At 37.7% G+C, this 16,388-nt stretch overlaps 1 protein-coding gene across 2 annotated transcripts in view; it reads left to right on the top strand.

Moving 5' to 3' along the window:
* LOC117418562 (VPS10 domain-containing receptor SorCS1-like) overlaps window positions 1-16,388 on the top strand; it is a 113,102-nt gene that overhangs the window by 84,732 nt on the left and 11,982 nt on the right. For both annotated transcript variants that reach the window (XR_009306797.1, XM_058985280.1), the window contains exons 10-19: window positions 906-1,052; window positions 5,326-5,428; window positions 6,827-6,903; window positions 7,323-7,414; window positions 8,337-8,444; window positions 9,383-9,500; window positions 9,857-9,990; window positions 12,856-12,969; window positions 15,402-15,573; window positions 15,996-16,182. Coding sequence is in view for 1 of the 2 variants with exons in the window: in XM_058985280.1 (XP_058841263.1) it covers window positions 906-1,052; window positions 5,326-5,428; window positions 6,827-6,903; window positions 7,323-7,414; window positions 8,337-8,444; window positions 9,383-9,500; window positions 9,857-9,990; window positions 12,856-12,969; window positions 15,402-15,573; window positions 15,996-16,182 (1,252 nt within the window). In the remaining variant the exon portion in view is untranslated. The remainder of the gene's footprint in view (window positions 1-905; window positions 1,053-5,325; window positions 5,429-6,826; window positions 6,904-7,322; window positions 7,415-8,336; window positions 8,445-9,382; window positions 9,501-9,856; window positions 9,991-12,855; window positions 12,970-15,401; window positions 15,574-15,995; window positions 16,183-16,388) is intronic.

Here is a 16,388-nt window from a genome sequence, read left to right as displayed (position 1 = left end):
CATTGATTTGTCATGCAGAGAAAAATGGCAAAAATCACCATTAGGACTCCCCCATGAAGTGACAACTTACATTAGCACTGTATATTTCTGGAGTGTTTAAAACATAGAACTACTCCAGCGAGAAAAAGGTCCATTTTTTATTATTTACTATTTTCTCTTGCCAACTATGTTGGAGTAGTCCAAATATAGATGCATTTGCTAGAATTGGGCCAATAAGGCAACCAGGATGCCATTGCATGGTGTTTAAATAGCTCAGGCAGGGAAGGTGATCATTTGTTGAACTATTGTTAGCTCTGATTCCTTCAGAAGAGTTACTTCCCAAAGTTATACAATTTTGTATATGGAAGCACACTTCAACCAAGGGCCATCCCATTCCATTTTCTTTGAAAATAGGATTGTTTCCGGAAAGAACTTAAAAAAATGCAAAAACATTAAAATGCTGTTAATGTAATCAATGAGCTAAAAGATAATAGTTTCCATATCTGACTTTTGCTTTTTTATATAGATAATCAAATGTGGGTGGAATATGTAATAATTTTCCTAATGGATCAGGCTTTGTTTTTTACCATAATGGAGTTCTGAGAACTCTTAACTATACCAAGATAAATGCATTATATCTAGTGATTTCAGAAAGTACTGCGACTTAAAAGCTCTTTATAACAAGCCTAGCCGAACTGTATTTCTTTTCAAACCTTTTTCTTCATTTCATTTATACTGGTTTCACACACAGAAGCCTTTGTATTTTGTTGCTATACTTTTACTTTAACCCTTTAATGCCTGTTTTCTCAATGTTAAATATATTGGACACTGGGCAGCAAAAGTGACTTCTATTTAATAAAGGACATTTTGATCACGTAAGAACATAGTGACATGTCATATTTTTCAGCTGTGTCCATTTCTCCTAGGTAGCAGGGATAAACGGAATGTTCTTGGCGAACAAGAAGCTTGAGAAGCAAGTGAAGACCTACATCACGTACAATAAAGGAAGGGACTGGCGTTTGCTGCAGGCTCCTGTCACAGACGCGAGGGGGAATGACATCAGCTGCCTGCTGGTGAGCTTACTCTCAGTCAAGCTAATCAATCAAACACAGTTTGAGAGACGTGTATTGAAAGACACAGAAGGGGATTGTCAATAAAAGACATTTCAGTTATCCTTCATGTCCTGTATTAGAAAGTTTAGAGTTCGGTCTCCGGCAGGTGTTTGACTCAATGTCTTAAATGAGAAGTAACGGAGAATTCCCAGACGATAAGTACATTTTGTTTAGCGTTGGCGAGATGGTACTTGGGGGATACGTACATTTAACCCTTCGTCAGTGGCAAAGGATGCCGATGCATCCCAGCGTGTTTAAAATGAGCATCATTACTTTTTGAATATGAGATATCCTTACATGTGATTCAATGTTTTTTGATTATCTTTATTTTGATACCTTGTCCTTGTCTGCTTTATTTTGATACGTTGTCCTTGTCTGACCGAGGAAACGGAAGTAACCCTTCTTCAAATTGCACGTGGTAATCCCCTTGCAGGGGAGATGGGATATATGTACAGTGGTAAAAGTGTATCACTTCTAAAATTAATTTTTAGCCTTATGTCATATATTTCGAATATTAGAATGAGTCTATATGTGTATAATACATTAGATTATATCACTGCATTTGATTACTGTATTCTTTACAGTACCTTGCTTATTAGTTGCAAAAAAAACGTCTTTCATATACTAGGCTGCCACTATTGAGCCTCCCTTATTGACTTGCAGAATGGATGTCTGAGATTACTGTAAAGAATGCAGTAATCAAATACAGTCCTGAAAGAGTTATGAGATATGCTCATTTTAAACATGGTAGGGTGCATTTGCACCCCTTGCCGAAGACAATTTGTACACCTCGGAATGCTGCAAAGTCATTTGGCATGGACAGTTTTTTTCATGTTCCACTCTGTATCCCACTCCCTCTTCTCGAGAAAATTGTGTGAATAAACCCAACACCTTTGAATCCAAAGACACTATTTGGCTGGCATTTTTCCATTGCATACTTTTCAGACTGCGACAGAATAATGAGCTTCATCTGTGCTTCTAGGTGGGAAATGCCAGACCTCCCTGTTTTCACAGCTACATTGGCAACTTCTGCGAGTTGCAGATTTAGGTGTTAATAAGAATGTCCAAGAACTACTCTTCTCGGGATCCAAATATTTCACACTACAGAGAAACTGACAGGTCAGCGGGGGCTGGAAATGTTACCTTTTCTTGGTGGTCTGTTAATTAGTTACCTACGACCAGTTTGATTGATTGGCAGTGAGCGCTAATGGCAGCCAACCAACAGTAATAAAGCAGGACTAACAGGTCCACATCGATAGTCAGGAAGCCACTCAGAGATACTAGCTGTCTAAGCTGTGACAATCATACCAGATTGCTTTAACTCCAGCAACATCTGGGGTGCTAATGCAGCTATCAACATGAGTCAGATGTGACAGTGTATTTAATGCAAACAAAGAGGGTCTTTAATATGTTTAAAGACACATTTCCATTCTGTGGATCCATGTTGCTGGATTCAGTTGTAACTGGGGTAAGAGTTCCGTTCATATGAAGAAAAAGTTTTGGTGGCTTTTAACAAACATACAAATAAAACAAACTGCAGTGTTGACTTCAGAATTCTCAGCCAGAGAAGCAACCAGCAAAGCATCTCTTCTGTTTTCCAGTGTTATGCCTCATAATGTTTTAAGAATCAAAGTCAGGTCTTGAGACACAGTCTTGCACGGACATATTATTTCCACTAGAGGGTGCTAGAAAATGCACTCCTGCAGTTAGTTTTTGCATGGGAACAGTTGAGGGGTATTATTTTAAAAGTCTCAGACTAAATTGGTATACAATGTGTATATTTTAAAGTAATTTAAGCTTGTAACTGTATTTTCGGCAAAGCTTGAGAGGGTTTCATTGCTTGTAGAAGTGTGTCACTCATGAAGACAAAATAAGCTTTTGTTAAAACCATAATGCTGATAAAGCCTGGTATAAAATCATATTTACAAAGCAAGGGTAACAGTATTTCTACAATAGGTGTGTTTTATATAGATTAAATATTGAAGTACAAGTGCTCCCTCGCTATAACGCAGGTCTTGGGAGACACACAATATGAACGTTATAGCTGAAGAGTGTTATAAATGGGGAAGGGAGTGAGGGGCGCTGTAAAACACATAACAACACACATCTGACTAAAATACAAAATAAAATAACTGCCTCTCTATAATGCATATATAGTGAAGCAAAAATGTAACTTTGCATAATTTATCCATGCATAATCAACGTTATACTTTTTACAAAAAAAAAGGTAACATTCCCACTCATGGATCATTTTAATAAGCAGTTTTTAAACTATAAATAGCCTGGCTAAACGGCAGTCGGGAGTTCAGTTCGAAGCGACAGACAAGCAAACCAAGTGTGAGAAGGAGAGCGGTTTGGGCGAGGGGAAGAGGGAATGGGCTCGCCCCAGGTTCGGCTGCCGGAGCAGGGCTGAAGCAAAGCTGAAGAGTCTCGTCTCCCGGAGAAAGCCGCAGCTCCTCTCACTGCAGCTCCTCTCACCGCAGCTCCTCTCACCGCAGCTCCTCTCACTGCAGCTCCTCTCACTGCAGCTCCTCTCACCGCAGCTCCTCTCACTGCAGCTCCTCTCACCACAGCTCCTCTCACTGCAGCTCCTCTCACTGCAGCTCCTCTCACCGCAGCTCCTCTCACTGCAGCTCCTCTCACCGCAGCTCCTCTCACTGCAGCTCCTCTCACTGCAGCTCCTCTCACCGCAGCTCCTCTCACTGCAGCTCCTCTCACCGCAAAAAATACATTAGGAAAGATAACCATGTAATAGGCCTAATATTTATATTAGTTATAAAACAAATGCTGAATAAGATGTCTGTGTTATAAAGTGCCAACGCAGCTTTTCTCCAGTTCAGATACAGCAGCTTCTTGAAGGATCCCAGGGTGTCAGCTTGAACAACATTACAGGGGAGTTGGTTCTAGACCCTCACAATTGTCTGTGTAAAAAAGTGCCTCCTATTTTCTGTTCTGAATGCCCCTTTATCTAATCTCCATTTGTGACCCCTGGTCCTTGTTTCTTTTTTCAGGTCGAAAAAGTCCCTTGTGCCTACATTGTCAATACCTTTTAGAATTTTGAATACTTGAATCAGATCGCCGCGTAGTCTTCTTTGTTCAAGACTGAATAGATTAAATTCTTTAAGCCTGTCTGCATACGACATGCCTTTTAAACCTGGGATAATTCTGGTTGCTCTTCTTTGCACTCTTTCTAGAGCAGTAATATCTTTTTTGTAGCGAGGTTACCAGAACTGAACACAATATTCTAGGTGAGGTCTTACTAATGCATTGTACAGTTTTAACATTACTTTCCTTGATTTGAATTCAACACTTTTCACTATATATCCAAGCATCTTGTTGGCCTTTTTTATAGCTTCCCCACATTGTCAAGATGAAGACATTTCTGAGTCAACATAAACTCCTAGGTCTTTTTCATAGGTTCCGTCTTCAGTGTCTCCCATATGATATTTATAATGCACATTTTTATTGCCTGTGTGCAGTACCTTACACTTTCCTCTATTAAATGTAATTTGCCACCTGTCTGTCCAGTTCTGAATGTATCTAGATCATTTTGAATGATTTTTGCTGCTGCAATAGTGTTTGCCACTCCTCCTATTTTTATTTTGTCTGCAAATTTAACATGTTTGCTTACTATACCAGAATCTATTAATGTTGATTAGGAATAGCAGAGGACCTAATACTGATCCCTGTGGTACACCACTGGTTACCTCGCTCCATTTTGAGGTTTCTCCTCTAATCAGTACTTTCTGTTTTCTACATGTTGCCACTCCCTAATCCATGTGCATGCATTTCCATGAATCCCCACTCCATTCAGTTTGAGAATTACTTTTTTATGCGGGACTTTGTCAAAAGCTTTCTGGAAATCTAAATAAACTATGTCATATGCTTTGCAGTTATATATATATATATATATATATATATATATATATATATATATATATATATATATATATATAAGCCATTGAGTTTCCTTAAACCTCATCACAACATTGCCTTGTCATTGACATTCTGCATGACACAGCACGCAGCGTGTCAGTAAAAGTAATTCTAATAGAAATGAATGCGAGTCGGACCCAATGGGGAGCCTGTTAGTGAAGGGGATTGGAATAGCAATGAATGGAACCGAGAGTCAATATGCAGAAACCTCCAAGTGAGTGTTGTAATGAGAACCGAGTGTATATACATGTCTTGTAATTACCACCTGACTTCCCTATCTGTCTTTACTGTCTTTTAGCCATACTGCTCCCTGCACCTGCACTTACAGGTATCTGACAATCCCTATGCTTCAGGAAATATTGCCAGCAAAGAATCAGCACCCGGAATTATAGTGGCTTCAGGTACGGAACTCTCTGTGTCGTTTAACAAAACAGATGAGATAGTAGGCGGCGAGGGACGGAATGTTGTTTTACATATAAAGGCATTGGAAGATGAAACTTGCACATACCATTTTGTGACGGTTTTCTGATCACCAATGTAGTGCAAATGGTTTACTGATACAGTGCTCTATGGATTTAATTAGCTGTGATATAGAACATGTGAGAATTCAAAACTGGAAAAGCCCTGTATGTTATTTTCTTATAAGCTGGCAGGATTGCACAGCAGGACACGCGTTCTCTGTTTGCATCCAGTTACTCCACAGGAACTTTAATAGTCTTGGGTTCATATTTTTTATGCCATGTAAAGCCATTTTATGACATGATTCAGGTGTCCTAAAATATGTAGACAGATGTTTGCCGTGATCAATTATGATGGGGTTTTAATTAATCATTTTTCATTTGATTTACCCAAGACATCAGTTAGAAACAATACCTAATTATATTTTCTTAATGAGCCTCTGGTTTGTTGTGTTACATTGTGATTAATAGCACCATTTCATTCATAATGAACTGCTTGACTTTGCCATGGCTGAGCCCTCTTTTCGTATAAGGTGTCACATACATCAATATAAAATCTACTCTTTGCTATTTAATGGCACTAAAGCTGAAGTATCCCAAAGAACATATTTACGGTAGCTGTTAACAGCTAAAATAAAAAGCTAAATGAAACACCCATTGAATTGAAGCATCACCACAATTATTTATAGTTAGGTATGTTCAAATTAGCTTGAATGAATGTTTTGTTTTGATGTATTTTATCTTGACTAATGCAATAGAAAACATTGATATAACAAAGTAACATAATTGTGGCTTTAAATTCCAGCTCTGCAGAAAGGACATAAATAGGAATAATTAATGAAATATTCGATTTTCAACAAAGGTTGTCTCTTCAATTGAAACTAATCAAATTAAAGTTGGTTTGCCAAATGAAGCATGTCCTTTCAGAGGCCTTTGCTCCCAAATGGTAGAACTGAATCAATCTCTCTCTCTCTCTCTCTCTCTCTCTCTCTCTCTCTCTCTCTCTCTCTCTCTCTCTCTCTCTCTCTCTCTCTTTATATATATATATATATATATATATATATATATATATATATATATATATATATATAAATAGATAGATAGATAGATAGACATTGATATGCAGATGAAAGGTGTTTTTCTAGCCAGGTATAACATTAAAGTTGCAAACAGGACAATAGCATTCATCACTGTGCTCTTTGAGGATCAAACACTGGCATCAACAGCAGGGGTCACACTTTGGTTGTCTGATGCATACAGTAAATGCTATAGTGCTACTGTAGGAATGCAGAACTCACTGTGAAATTCATATGCTATATAAATTCATATCTTGTTGTATAGGTTCCATAGGTTCTGAGCTGTCACACAGTAATGTGAGCATGTTTATAACTTCCGATGCTGGAAACACCTGGAGACAGGTAAGTGTCTTAAAGGCCCCCAGCACTTATCCATGTATAGTATTTACTATGTGCTCTTATTGTAATTTACTCTTATAAGCAAATATTTTTACTAAATATGTTTACTGCTCTTAGTCGAATTCGCTCTTAAATATAATTATTTACTGTGTTCTTTATTTTGCTCTTAATTGAATTTGCTCTTACTTTCTACTGAGTTTACTGTACTTTTTAACTGCTCTTATCTATAATGTGATATTTTGTATTGTGATGTGATATTTTGCAATGCAATACATTGTATTGTGATATTTTGTTACAGCTCTAAGTTGTCCTGGATAAGGGCATCTGCTAATAAATTAACAAATAATAATATGAAACTAACATCCTAATTAAATAAGTGCCTGGCTGTGTCAGCACTAATAAAGCATGTTCTCTTCCCTCAGATTTTTCAGGAGGAGTACAGTGTTCTTTACCTGGATCAGGGTGGTGCTCTTGTAGCTATTAAACACACACCCCTGCCAGTACGCCATCTTTGGTAAGTTATTGTTATTGCTATTACATTGTGTCCCTGTCTTTTAGGCACTAGTTTCAGGAGGAGTCTTGGGATGTTTCATTGCCTTGCTACCTTGCTTCTCCTTCTTCTGTGGAAAACTGTGTACTGAGTTTGAAATCAGGCAACTAAATGCAAATCTTAACATTAAGCTAAACCATTTTGTCCATTCTTGCCTTTCTTGTCAAAGTCGGCATTAAGAGAGTATCATAGATGTCTGCTTTTTCTTTCTTCTTCTTCCGTTGTGTTTTAAACTGTAGGTTTCCTTTGATCAAGGCTAGTGTACATGAACGGCGCTAGCTTTGAGATCTCTTTGATGTCAAGAGAATTCTCTTGGTTGTTTTTAAAATAAGTTCTATATGCTGGAAGTCTTGCATGGCTGAAAGCATGGACTGTCATCCACAGAGGTGTGTTACAAGAGCAGGCTGTATTAAACTACTCGGAGAGGTAATCTAAATGTGAACACTGAATAATTCAACTCACGAAGATGCCAATGACAAGCTGCACCAGACACGTGTATATTAAATCTGTTGCTGTTTATCAGCAGTACAGTACTGTAGTCCACTAATATACTTTGTACCATAGACAGTTTTACATTGGCTTGGGAAATCCAGTGGCAGTTTGGCACAACCAATGTATTAACAGCCTGTTTGCTTTGGCGTGTGGTGCTTTATCAAGGGATCCTATTCATACATTTAAGGACTGCTTTAAATGACATTTATTAAGGACTTAAAAAAAACACATTTTGATTAATTAATTGAACCCTTTCCTGCCCTGTGTGAAATATATTTGACTTTGAGCAAGTGAGTATGGGTACATACCCAGGGCAGTAAAGGGTTAACATTTTTTTAATGAGGATCCACCATTAGAAAGTAGTAGTAACAGATCGCATTGTTTACCCCTGTAGGTTGAGTTTCGATGAAGGCAGGGCATGGAATAAGTACAGTTTCACATCAGTCCCTCTGTTTGTGGACGGGGTGCTGGGAGAACCTGGAGATGAAACTTTAATAATGACGTGAGTAAAAAAACAACTTTCCATATGAGAATAATACCAGCATAACAGTGTAGAATGGAGGTGTCCTTGTGCTTTATAGGAGAAATGCCCACGCTGTACTAGAACAAGGGTGTTCTCTGCTGCATCTACAGCAGTACAGCCACTACCCCTAATACATCTACTAATTGTACGGAAATGTAGTACCTTATGAAGCCGAGACTAGATACTTACGAAAGTAGGCTAATCTGGGCTATTACAGTAATGATGTTGGATTGATGAGTCATGTCTTTTTAAAGACTCTTTTTCTCCAAGCTCTGCCTGGGATCAAAATCAGTTCCTGTAACATGTTTGTGCTTTTGTAGATCGATCAGCCAGGGACTGTATGAAACATCTTTTAAGAACAGAAATACAGGGTGTGTGATTTAGAACTAAGAACAGAGAGAAAGGCTTTGAGTTGGATTTCCTGCTAGCATAGCATTAGAAAAGAAAAAATTATTCCTAATGTTCTGAGTTAAAAATAAACTTTTGCATAGAGAGGCAATAGAACTTTATGCATGCTTAAATAGTTATCCTGTTTGCATTTCATGGAAAGATATGCAAAAGCATGTTTTGCAATATGTACAACACAATGTCTGAGCTTGCACCCTAATGCTAGATAATTGACCGCTGAGATGGTTAGTTGTTCCAAGCTACAGGCGATTTATCTGCAGGTAATGAACTCAGTGGAGGATAATAATGCTACAAAAATGTTTGTTTATTTATTTATTTATTTATTTATTTATTTATTTATTTATTTTTTAATATGAAGACATTTTTAAAATCTGTTTTTAAGTTCTTCTATTGTGGGCGGGTTGAAATGCATTTTTTCTGTTAAAGCTTCAAGATTCTAAAGCTACTATAACTTTCCATCCTATGTCATTCTAATAAAACTGACATACACCTTCCTTTGGCTATTCCAGAATATTTGGACATGTCAGCCATCGATCTGAGTGGCAGCTTGTGAAAATTGACTTTCGATCCATCTTCAATAGAAGGTGCACAGAGGAGGAGTATCAGACCTGGCATCTACACAACCAGGTGAGATCCCAATGTCCTCTACCTGACTACACATAGATAATCCCATAGGGGCTGGGATACCATTTCCAGAACTATTTCCTTTTCTATAATCTTAGAATGCCTAAAGGAAATGAACATGTTTAGCAACAAAATGTGGCACAATGCTGCTGTTATGAAATGTGGCACCATGCTGCTGTTATGAAATGTGGCGCAATGCTGCTGTTATGAAATGTGGCACAATGCTGCTGTTATGAAATGTGACACAATGCTGCTGTTATGTTGGTACTATAAAGGTTATGGCAAAAAAAAAAAAAAAAAAAAAACACTAGTAATTCTTGAAAACCAATTTAACCCTTAAAACATCTTCCTCTATGAAGGGTGATCCGTGTATCATGGGAATGAAAAGAATTTACAGGAAACTGAAACCAACCGCCCGGTGTGTGATGGGAAGAGACACGTCTTTTACAATGACATCTGAACCCTGCCTCTGCACTCAGGCTGACTTTGAGTGGTGAGTAGACTGCTTTAAGTGAAGCGGTTCCAGAATGTGCACACAACATTATTTGTGCATTATTTGCGCTTGGAAATACATTAAGATGAGATATTTATAAAGCTTTAGGATATTTAAATAGGAATTTAATGGGACAATTTTTTTGCATGCATCCCTGAATGCCAATATAACTGCTATAAGTTATACTGTAATATAGAAATAAAAGGCTGTAAGATCTAAATGAATAAGAAAGGGCATTTATTTTCTTGTGACAGTAAATCATGGGAACTTTCTGCTCTAATTTGTAATTGATTGTGTGAACATGGACGTAACCAGCTTTATTCTGAAAGACATGTTTTTATCTAAAATGCCCACAATTGTAACCTTTCCACTACACAAAAGGAGGCCAAGCAATCTCAGAACAGCTAATTCCCATTATAATTAGCCATTTCGTTTCATAGGGCCCCCCAGGGTCACAACAATATACTGTATATCAAAACGTGTGAGACTTGTAGGCAGTCTGTTGCTGTCACTGTAGCAAGTCTGTTGCCTGTCACAATACATCCCACGATTCTGTGGGCTAGATCCGTCATGACTTACTTGCGACCAGAGCTTTGCATTCAGTTTGTGATCTTCTGCTAACTTTACCATTCCAGGAACATCAAGGAGATTGCAACCTCTGAATTGTCCCAGACTATCTTACCCCTTGTGTGTAGTCACTGAGATCCTTCTGCATTCCCATGATTGTTGCTGAATAGTTGCACACAATTCCCACACAGTCACATGACCGCATACATTTCCAAACACTAAATACACATAGATAATCTCATATATGCTGGAATACAATTCCCAGAAACTTTTTTTTTTTATATCTAGAATGTTATACATTTCTATATACTTACATTGTCTTATTTTATTTTCTGTCTGGTTGTTTTGCAGTTGCCTCAAATGTTTTTCCAAATTCAAGATGGTCTATTTTTCATATTTAGTCCTGGAAGCCAGTCTTCGGAAACTGCAAGACCATTTTTCAAAATCTGCTTTGGAAGATTAATTACAGTAGATTCCCTGAGACAGAGCTTGCATTTACAATCACAACAGCTCTGCACGACTACACACACATATACTGTAGTGCTAATTAGTGCAATTGTTGTTTATATCCAGGACTTGGTGGTAGAGTGTGTTTGCTTCTTGATAAAAATAAGGCTCAGTATCCATTCCTTTAATACTTCTGTTTGGATCCAGATAAGAAGTGCTGTTGGATTCAGACCAGCTCCTTTAGTTAATTGGTTCCCAGTCTTTTTCAGTGAGGGACCACCTTGGTGTTTGGATTTTTCTCACGGACCACTTGCCACACATTTGTCCACAACAGCATTTTGAAACTAATTTGTATGTGTATATGTATACACGTATAAAGTTTTATATAACGTACCTAACTTAATGAGATTCCTGGGCTTGAGTCTTCACTACTAGGTCAGTAAGGAATATTGTCACTTTGGGTTACTGGTCAGTTGCCGTGGAAAAAATCATTTTTAAAATCCCTCGAAGAACTGCCAGGTGGTGCAGTTTTCTTTAGAACTTAAAAAAAAAAAACGTGGCTGTACACCAGATAGTGTCGTTTCAAATCGTGTGGCGCTGCATCATGTTTTAAACAGTAAAGAAGCTAACTATTCAATCTGAAAAAAGAAAAATATATGTTTATTGATGGGAGAAAGAAATCGTGACCAGTACATAAAACCTAAATGTAATATAATGGCAACGTAAGATGTAGTCTTACTTTGGCTAGAAAACAGAATTTACATTATTATGGCCAAGATTTAGACACTTATTTTCCACAACATAATTATTATTTTGTTGAGTCTGTATTATAATGCAGCACAGGTGAACTAAGGTGACAACTGGAATGCTAGTATTTCTGCAAGAAGATTTGATAAAATAAACCTTCACAATACCATCTAACACAAGTCAAACTGAGTTGATGTCCAATCTCAAAAAATTCTTAAAATGAATAAGGGATTATGCACATTTATATTTTTAAACTGTGGTCTAAATCTTGATGTTTATTCATTTATTTGGAATGTTGGTTTATTTTATAACCCCGGATTCTACTATAACATGAAGTCATTGTTAGGTTTCTGTTGGTTTATTTTCTTTTCTTGGCAGACTGTCAGTTTAGTTTCAGATTTGATTTCCTAAAAGCCCAACTAGCAGCATTTCACAGGCTGACGCAGCATCTAAAGAAATATTTCTGACATGTTGTGCATATCTGTGTAAATATCAAACATTACTCATTTCCTATTCTATCAGCATACGACATTTAGAAGTGTACGGCTACCAGGAATGTCAGACATGAGACATTGGGACAAATGTATGTGGTGTGTGTATATCTGAGTGTGTACATATTTTAAAATCTTGAGAAGACTTTGGCACTCTTTTAATTAAAAATATTCAACGATTATTTTTTTTTTTTTTAGCAATTAACTACATTGTTTTTTTTAGCAATCAACTACATATAATGCTGTAGTGGGGAGCCATAGTTACAAGACCGTGCTATATGTGTTCCGCCTTATAACGATTGTAAAAGGGCTACTGTAATGGCATTATGGAGCAAATGGGAGCCACGACCCTACCGTGTTATAACCGATTCCACACTATAACGGGTGAGAACTGTGTATATATATATATATATATATATATATATATATATATATATATATATATATATATATCAAAGCTTAAAATAAACTATTTGTCCACTTAAAGCAATTTGCTGTTTTATCCAATACTACCATTTTTTATGATACCAGGAAAATCTTATTAAAATGTATAAATCTAATTTAAAATAAGAATATGTCATTCTTTCCCTGTGTCATTTCCGGCATATCACAGTGATTATGGGTATGAGCGGCGCAGTGATGGGAAGTGTTTGCCAGCCTTCTGGTTCAATCCATCCTCAATGTCAAGCAGCTGCAGCACTGGAAACAGTTTTCTCAACAGCACTGGGTGAGTATAATGCTACCTTGATACTGATTGAAGTGATAGAGGCTCCATCAAAGGTAACTTGTACCAGCTGTTGGTTCAACCCTCCCTCCTTTATCAGCCGTGACCATAAGTAAGCACCTGGTCATGCAGTGTAGTATAATGGGAAAACAAGTAGGTATGGACTTGTTTCTATTCAGACGGAAACTGACTGACTGACCTGAAAAAAGAAACAAGGACCAGGGGTCACAAATGGAGATTAGATAAAGGGGCATTCAGAACAGAAAATAGGAGGCACTTTTTTACACAGAGAATTGTGAGGGTCTGGAACCAACTCCCTAGTAATGTTGTTGAAGCCGACACCCTGGGATCCTTGAAGAAGCTGCTTGATGAGATTCTGGGATGAATAAGCTACTAACAACCAAACAAGCAAGATGGGCTGAATGGCCTCCTCTCTTTTGTAAACTTTCTTATGTTCTTATGTTCTAAGTAAGTAAAAAAAGTAATTTGACCAGGGACTATTTTGCACTTACATTTGTACATGTACACACAGTGAATGTAGTTTTATGAACTGATAGCTCTCATTTTTTTCAAGCTGTTTCAGGGAGTGTATTTTAAAAGGGTACTTTTTAAGACAGCAATACAAACAGCACACCTTAAAAAGCATTAAGATTTATAGTCAATCCCAATCGTGACCAGTGTAAGAATGTAAGATAATAATGAAAAAACGAATATTTCCGCATCTGATCAAGATCTTCGTGACACAAAGTGATGTAAGAGAGAAATATTATTGGCCAACCTTTGGTTACATATGAATCCCTGAGGGTCAGCATTGAGAGAAGGCGAAAGTGACAAAGTGCTTGATTTTACAGGATTGCAGAATATCCTTTGTTACATTAGGCTATAGTCTGTGCTCTAAGCAATTGTTTACATTTAATGAGCTTGCAGAACATGATTTCAGCAACTTTAAGTCCCTGCTGATGAAATAGTAAAACAAACAATCACAAAAAAAGCTAAAGAGAACTACTGTAGCCTGAAAATCCCTAGTGCTAACCTGCCTCCTATTGGTATTTATTTAACACATCATTCAGTGTTATACATAGGCTTGCTACTTTTCGATATTAATCGGTAAAGCTCGTTAAACTTCGAATTCCCCAAAAATATCAGTTCGACTGAAATAAATTTATATACGATAAACCTCTGTAAAACCACTCGCTATTTTTTATTTTCTTACCAAAAATAATCATTTAGAAATCATCTCTAGTTTGTCTAGTTTTTATACTTGCTGTTTGTCCCGTCTCCGTTCCACTCTGAATGGCTGGGGATTGCTGTCAGTCATTTCAGTTGTCCATTAGTATTGTAGTTTCACCCTGTTCTGACAGATCTCGTTGACTGAAGCAGTGCTAGAATGCTCTCATTTGCCAGCTACAGCGTCTGTCATTCAAAGCGCCTACTTTGAAATTAGTGGGTTAAGGTGTATGTAAGCTTTTGCTTTAGGTATACGGTGACAGTTACTACTAGTTTGATCTGAAAATGGGGCGCAAGAGAAAAACACTCAATGAATATTGTGCAGAATACCCTGCAAGATGGCTGAAGTCTCTGCGGCAGGATGAAGAGGGCCTGTCTGCCTTGCCTATGACTCTGTGTCCGGCTGTGCTAAAGCAGGAGAGGGGGAGCACACCCCGAAAAATAAGTTAGTTCTGTTCAAGTATCTAATGTTTTGTTCTGTGCATATTATTATTTTTTTTATATGCTGCGTTTACTACGGTTTATTTGAGACCATTTTTAAATGTATAGCTCCGCTGTGACCAAACGTTACTTCAATTAGAATGTTGATAACCACAGTTTTGTTGCATGCTGAATATGAAAAGGGGTTTCGCTCAATTAAATGTTTTTCAATGGCATAAAAAAATATATATATTTTTTTAAAGCATAAAGGTCGAATTCACCCATTCTCTGCCTGAATTGAAAAATAAAGATCGGAAAAAATCGGTAAATTCTTTCTAAAATAAACATCGATATTAATCGTCGATTTGGCAAAACAAATTAAAATCGAATAGTAGCAAGCCTAGTTATACATTATACAAAGAAATTAGCCTAATGAGTCGAAAAGCATGACCAAACCTTTTAAATGACAGACCACATGCACAGTTATTTTATTTACAGAATATATTCACCGTGTACCGTCAGGTCAGACATGACCTCTGGAGACCTCCATGATGAACACCCTCACAGAATATATTAGTGTATATTTATTTTCCAAAAAAATAAGACTTTCAAAAACAGCACCTCTTATTTATAGATGTTACAGCAGCAATACAATTGGCAAGCCTTTTATTAAGAAATGCATCTGAAGGTGTTGTACCCGGTACATATACAAGATACAGATACACGGTACATATACATCCACACAATCATGGCATCTGCTGTGTCCTCCCTTCTGATGTGTCTGGCAGGTACCGGAAGGTGGTGTCCAATAACTGCACTGCAGGAGTGAAGGAGATCTACACAGCCAGGAAGCAGCAATGCCCTCGCCGCGCTCCCCGGGGCCTCCATCTTGTCACCAGCGATGGCAAGCTGACAGCCACAACAGGGAACAACGTTACCTTCCTCGTCTTTCTGGAAGAGGTATACCACTGAAATTAGTAATAGCATATCAAGTAATTTATTATACTTGTTCACATTTGAATCTCCAGCACAGTCATCTTGTCCATTGAGCTCAAAGAGCCAGCTAATAGAGACTGAATTCCCCATAGCGTTTCCTAGTTGAGGCAGCTCGTGACATTCTGCCCCCACTCAAATAGAGCCTGTGATTAATCTCAGCTCGTTCATTGCACTGCTGCAGGTGGGACTCGCTTTTCATGTATTAATATGCTGGATCACAAGCATGTTGGCTGGGAGATACAGAAATCATGAATTCATTTGGGAGCTAATCTGTCCATTTGTGCCTAAAGAAACATTCTGTTAAAACAAAACTGTTAAATTGTCTTAAAATTCTACCATAAGTGCTGTATCTGTGATAATGCATAATTGCTTCTTATCTTGTTTAGGGAGACGGGTCTCGAACGAGTATTACGTTGGATTTTGGAGACGGCAATGCTGTGTCCTACTCCAACGTGAGTTCCATTGAGGATGGAATCAAACATGTTTACAAAAATGTGGGGATTTTTAAAGTGACTGCTGTTGGAGAAAACAGCCTAGGATCAGACAGTGCTGTCCTCTACCTGCATGTAACATGTAAGTCATCCCCGCTGTTAAACTCCCAAGTGAACGACCTCCTAATGTCTTTGATGATAGTAGATGTAGAAGTAATGACTTATTGATCAGGGACGGTGTGCTTTCCTGTCTATCAATCTGATATTCCCCAGGGAAAAGAAAAAAGAACACAGATGGCCTGATTTCCAAAGAGGTGCAGGCAAGTACTCCCACAGAAACTCCAGAGA

The sequence above is a fragment of the Acipenser ruthenus genome, chromosome 13 (genome assembly GCF_902713425.1).
Source record: "Acipenser ruthenus chromosome 13, fAciRut3.2 maternal haplotype, whole genome shotgun sequence".
NCBI lineage: Eukaryota > Metazoa > Chordata > Actinopteri > Acipenseriformes > Acipenseridae > Acipenser > Acipenser ruthenus.
Note: the sequence above shows the minus strand (reverse complement) of the source record. Positions and strands in the feature narration are given on the sequence as shown.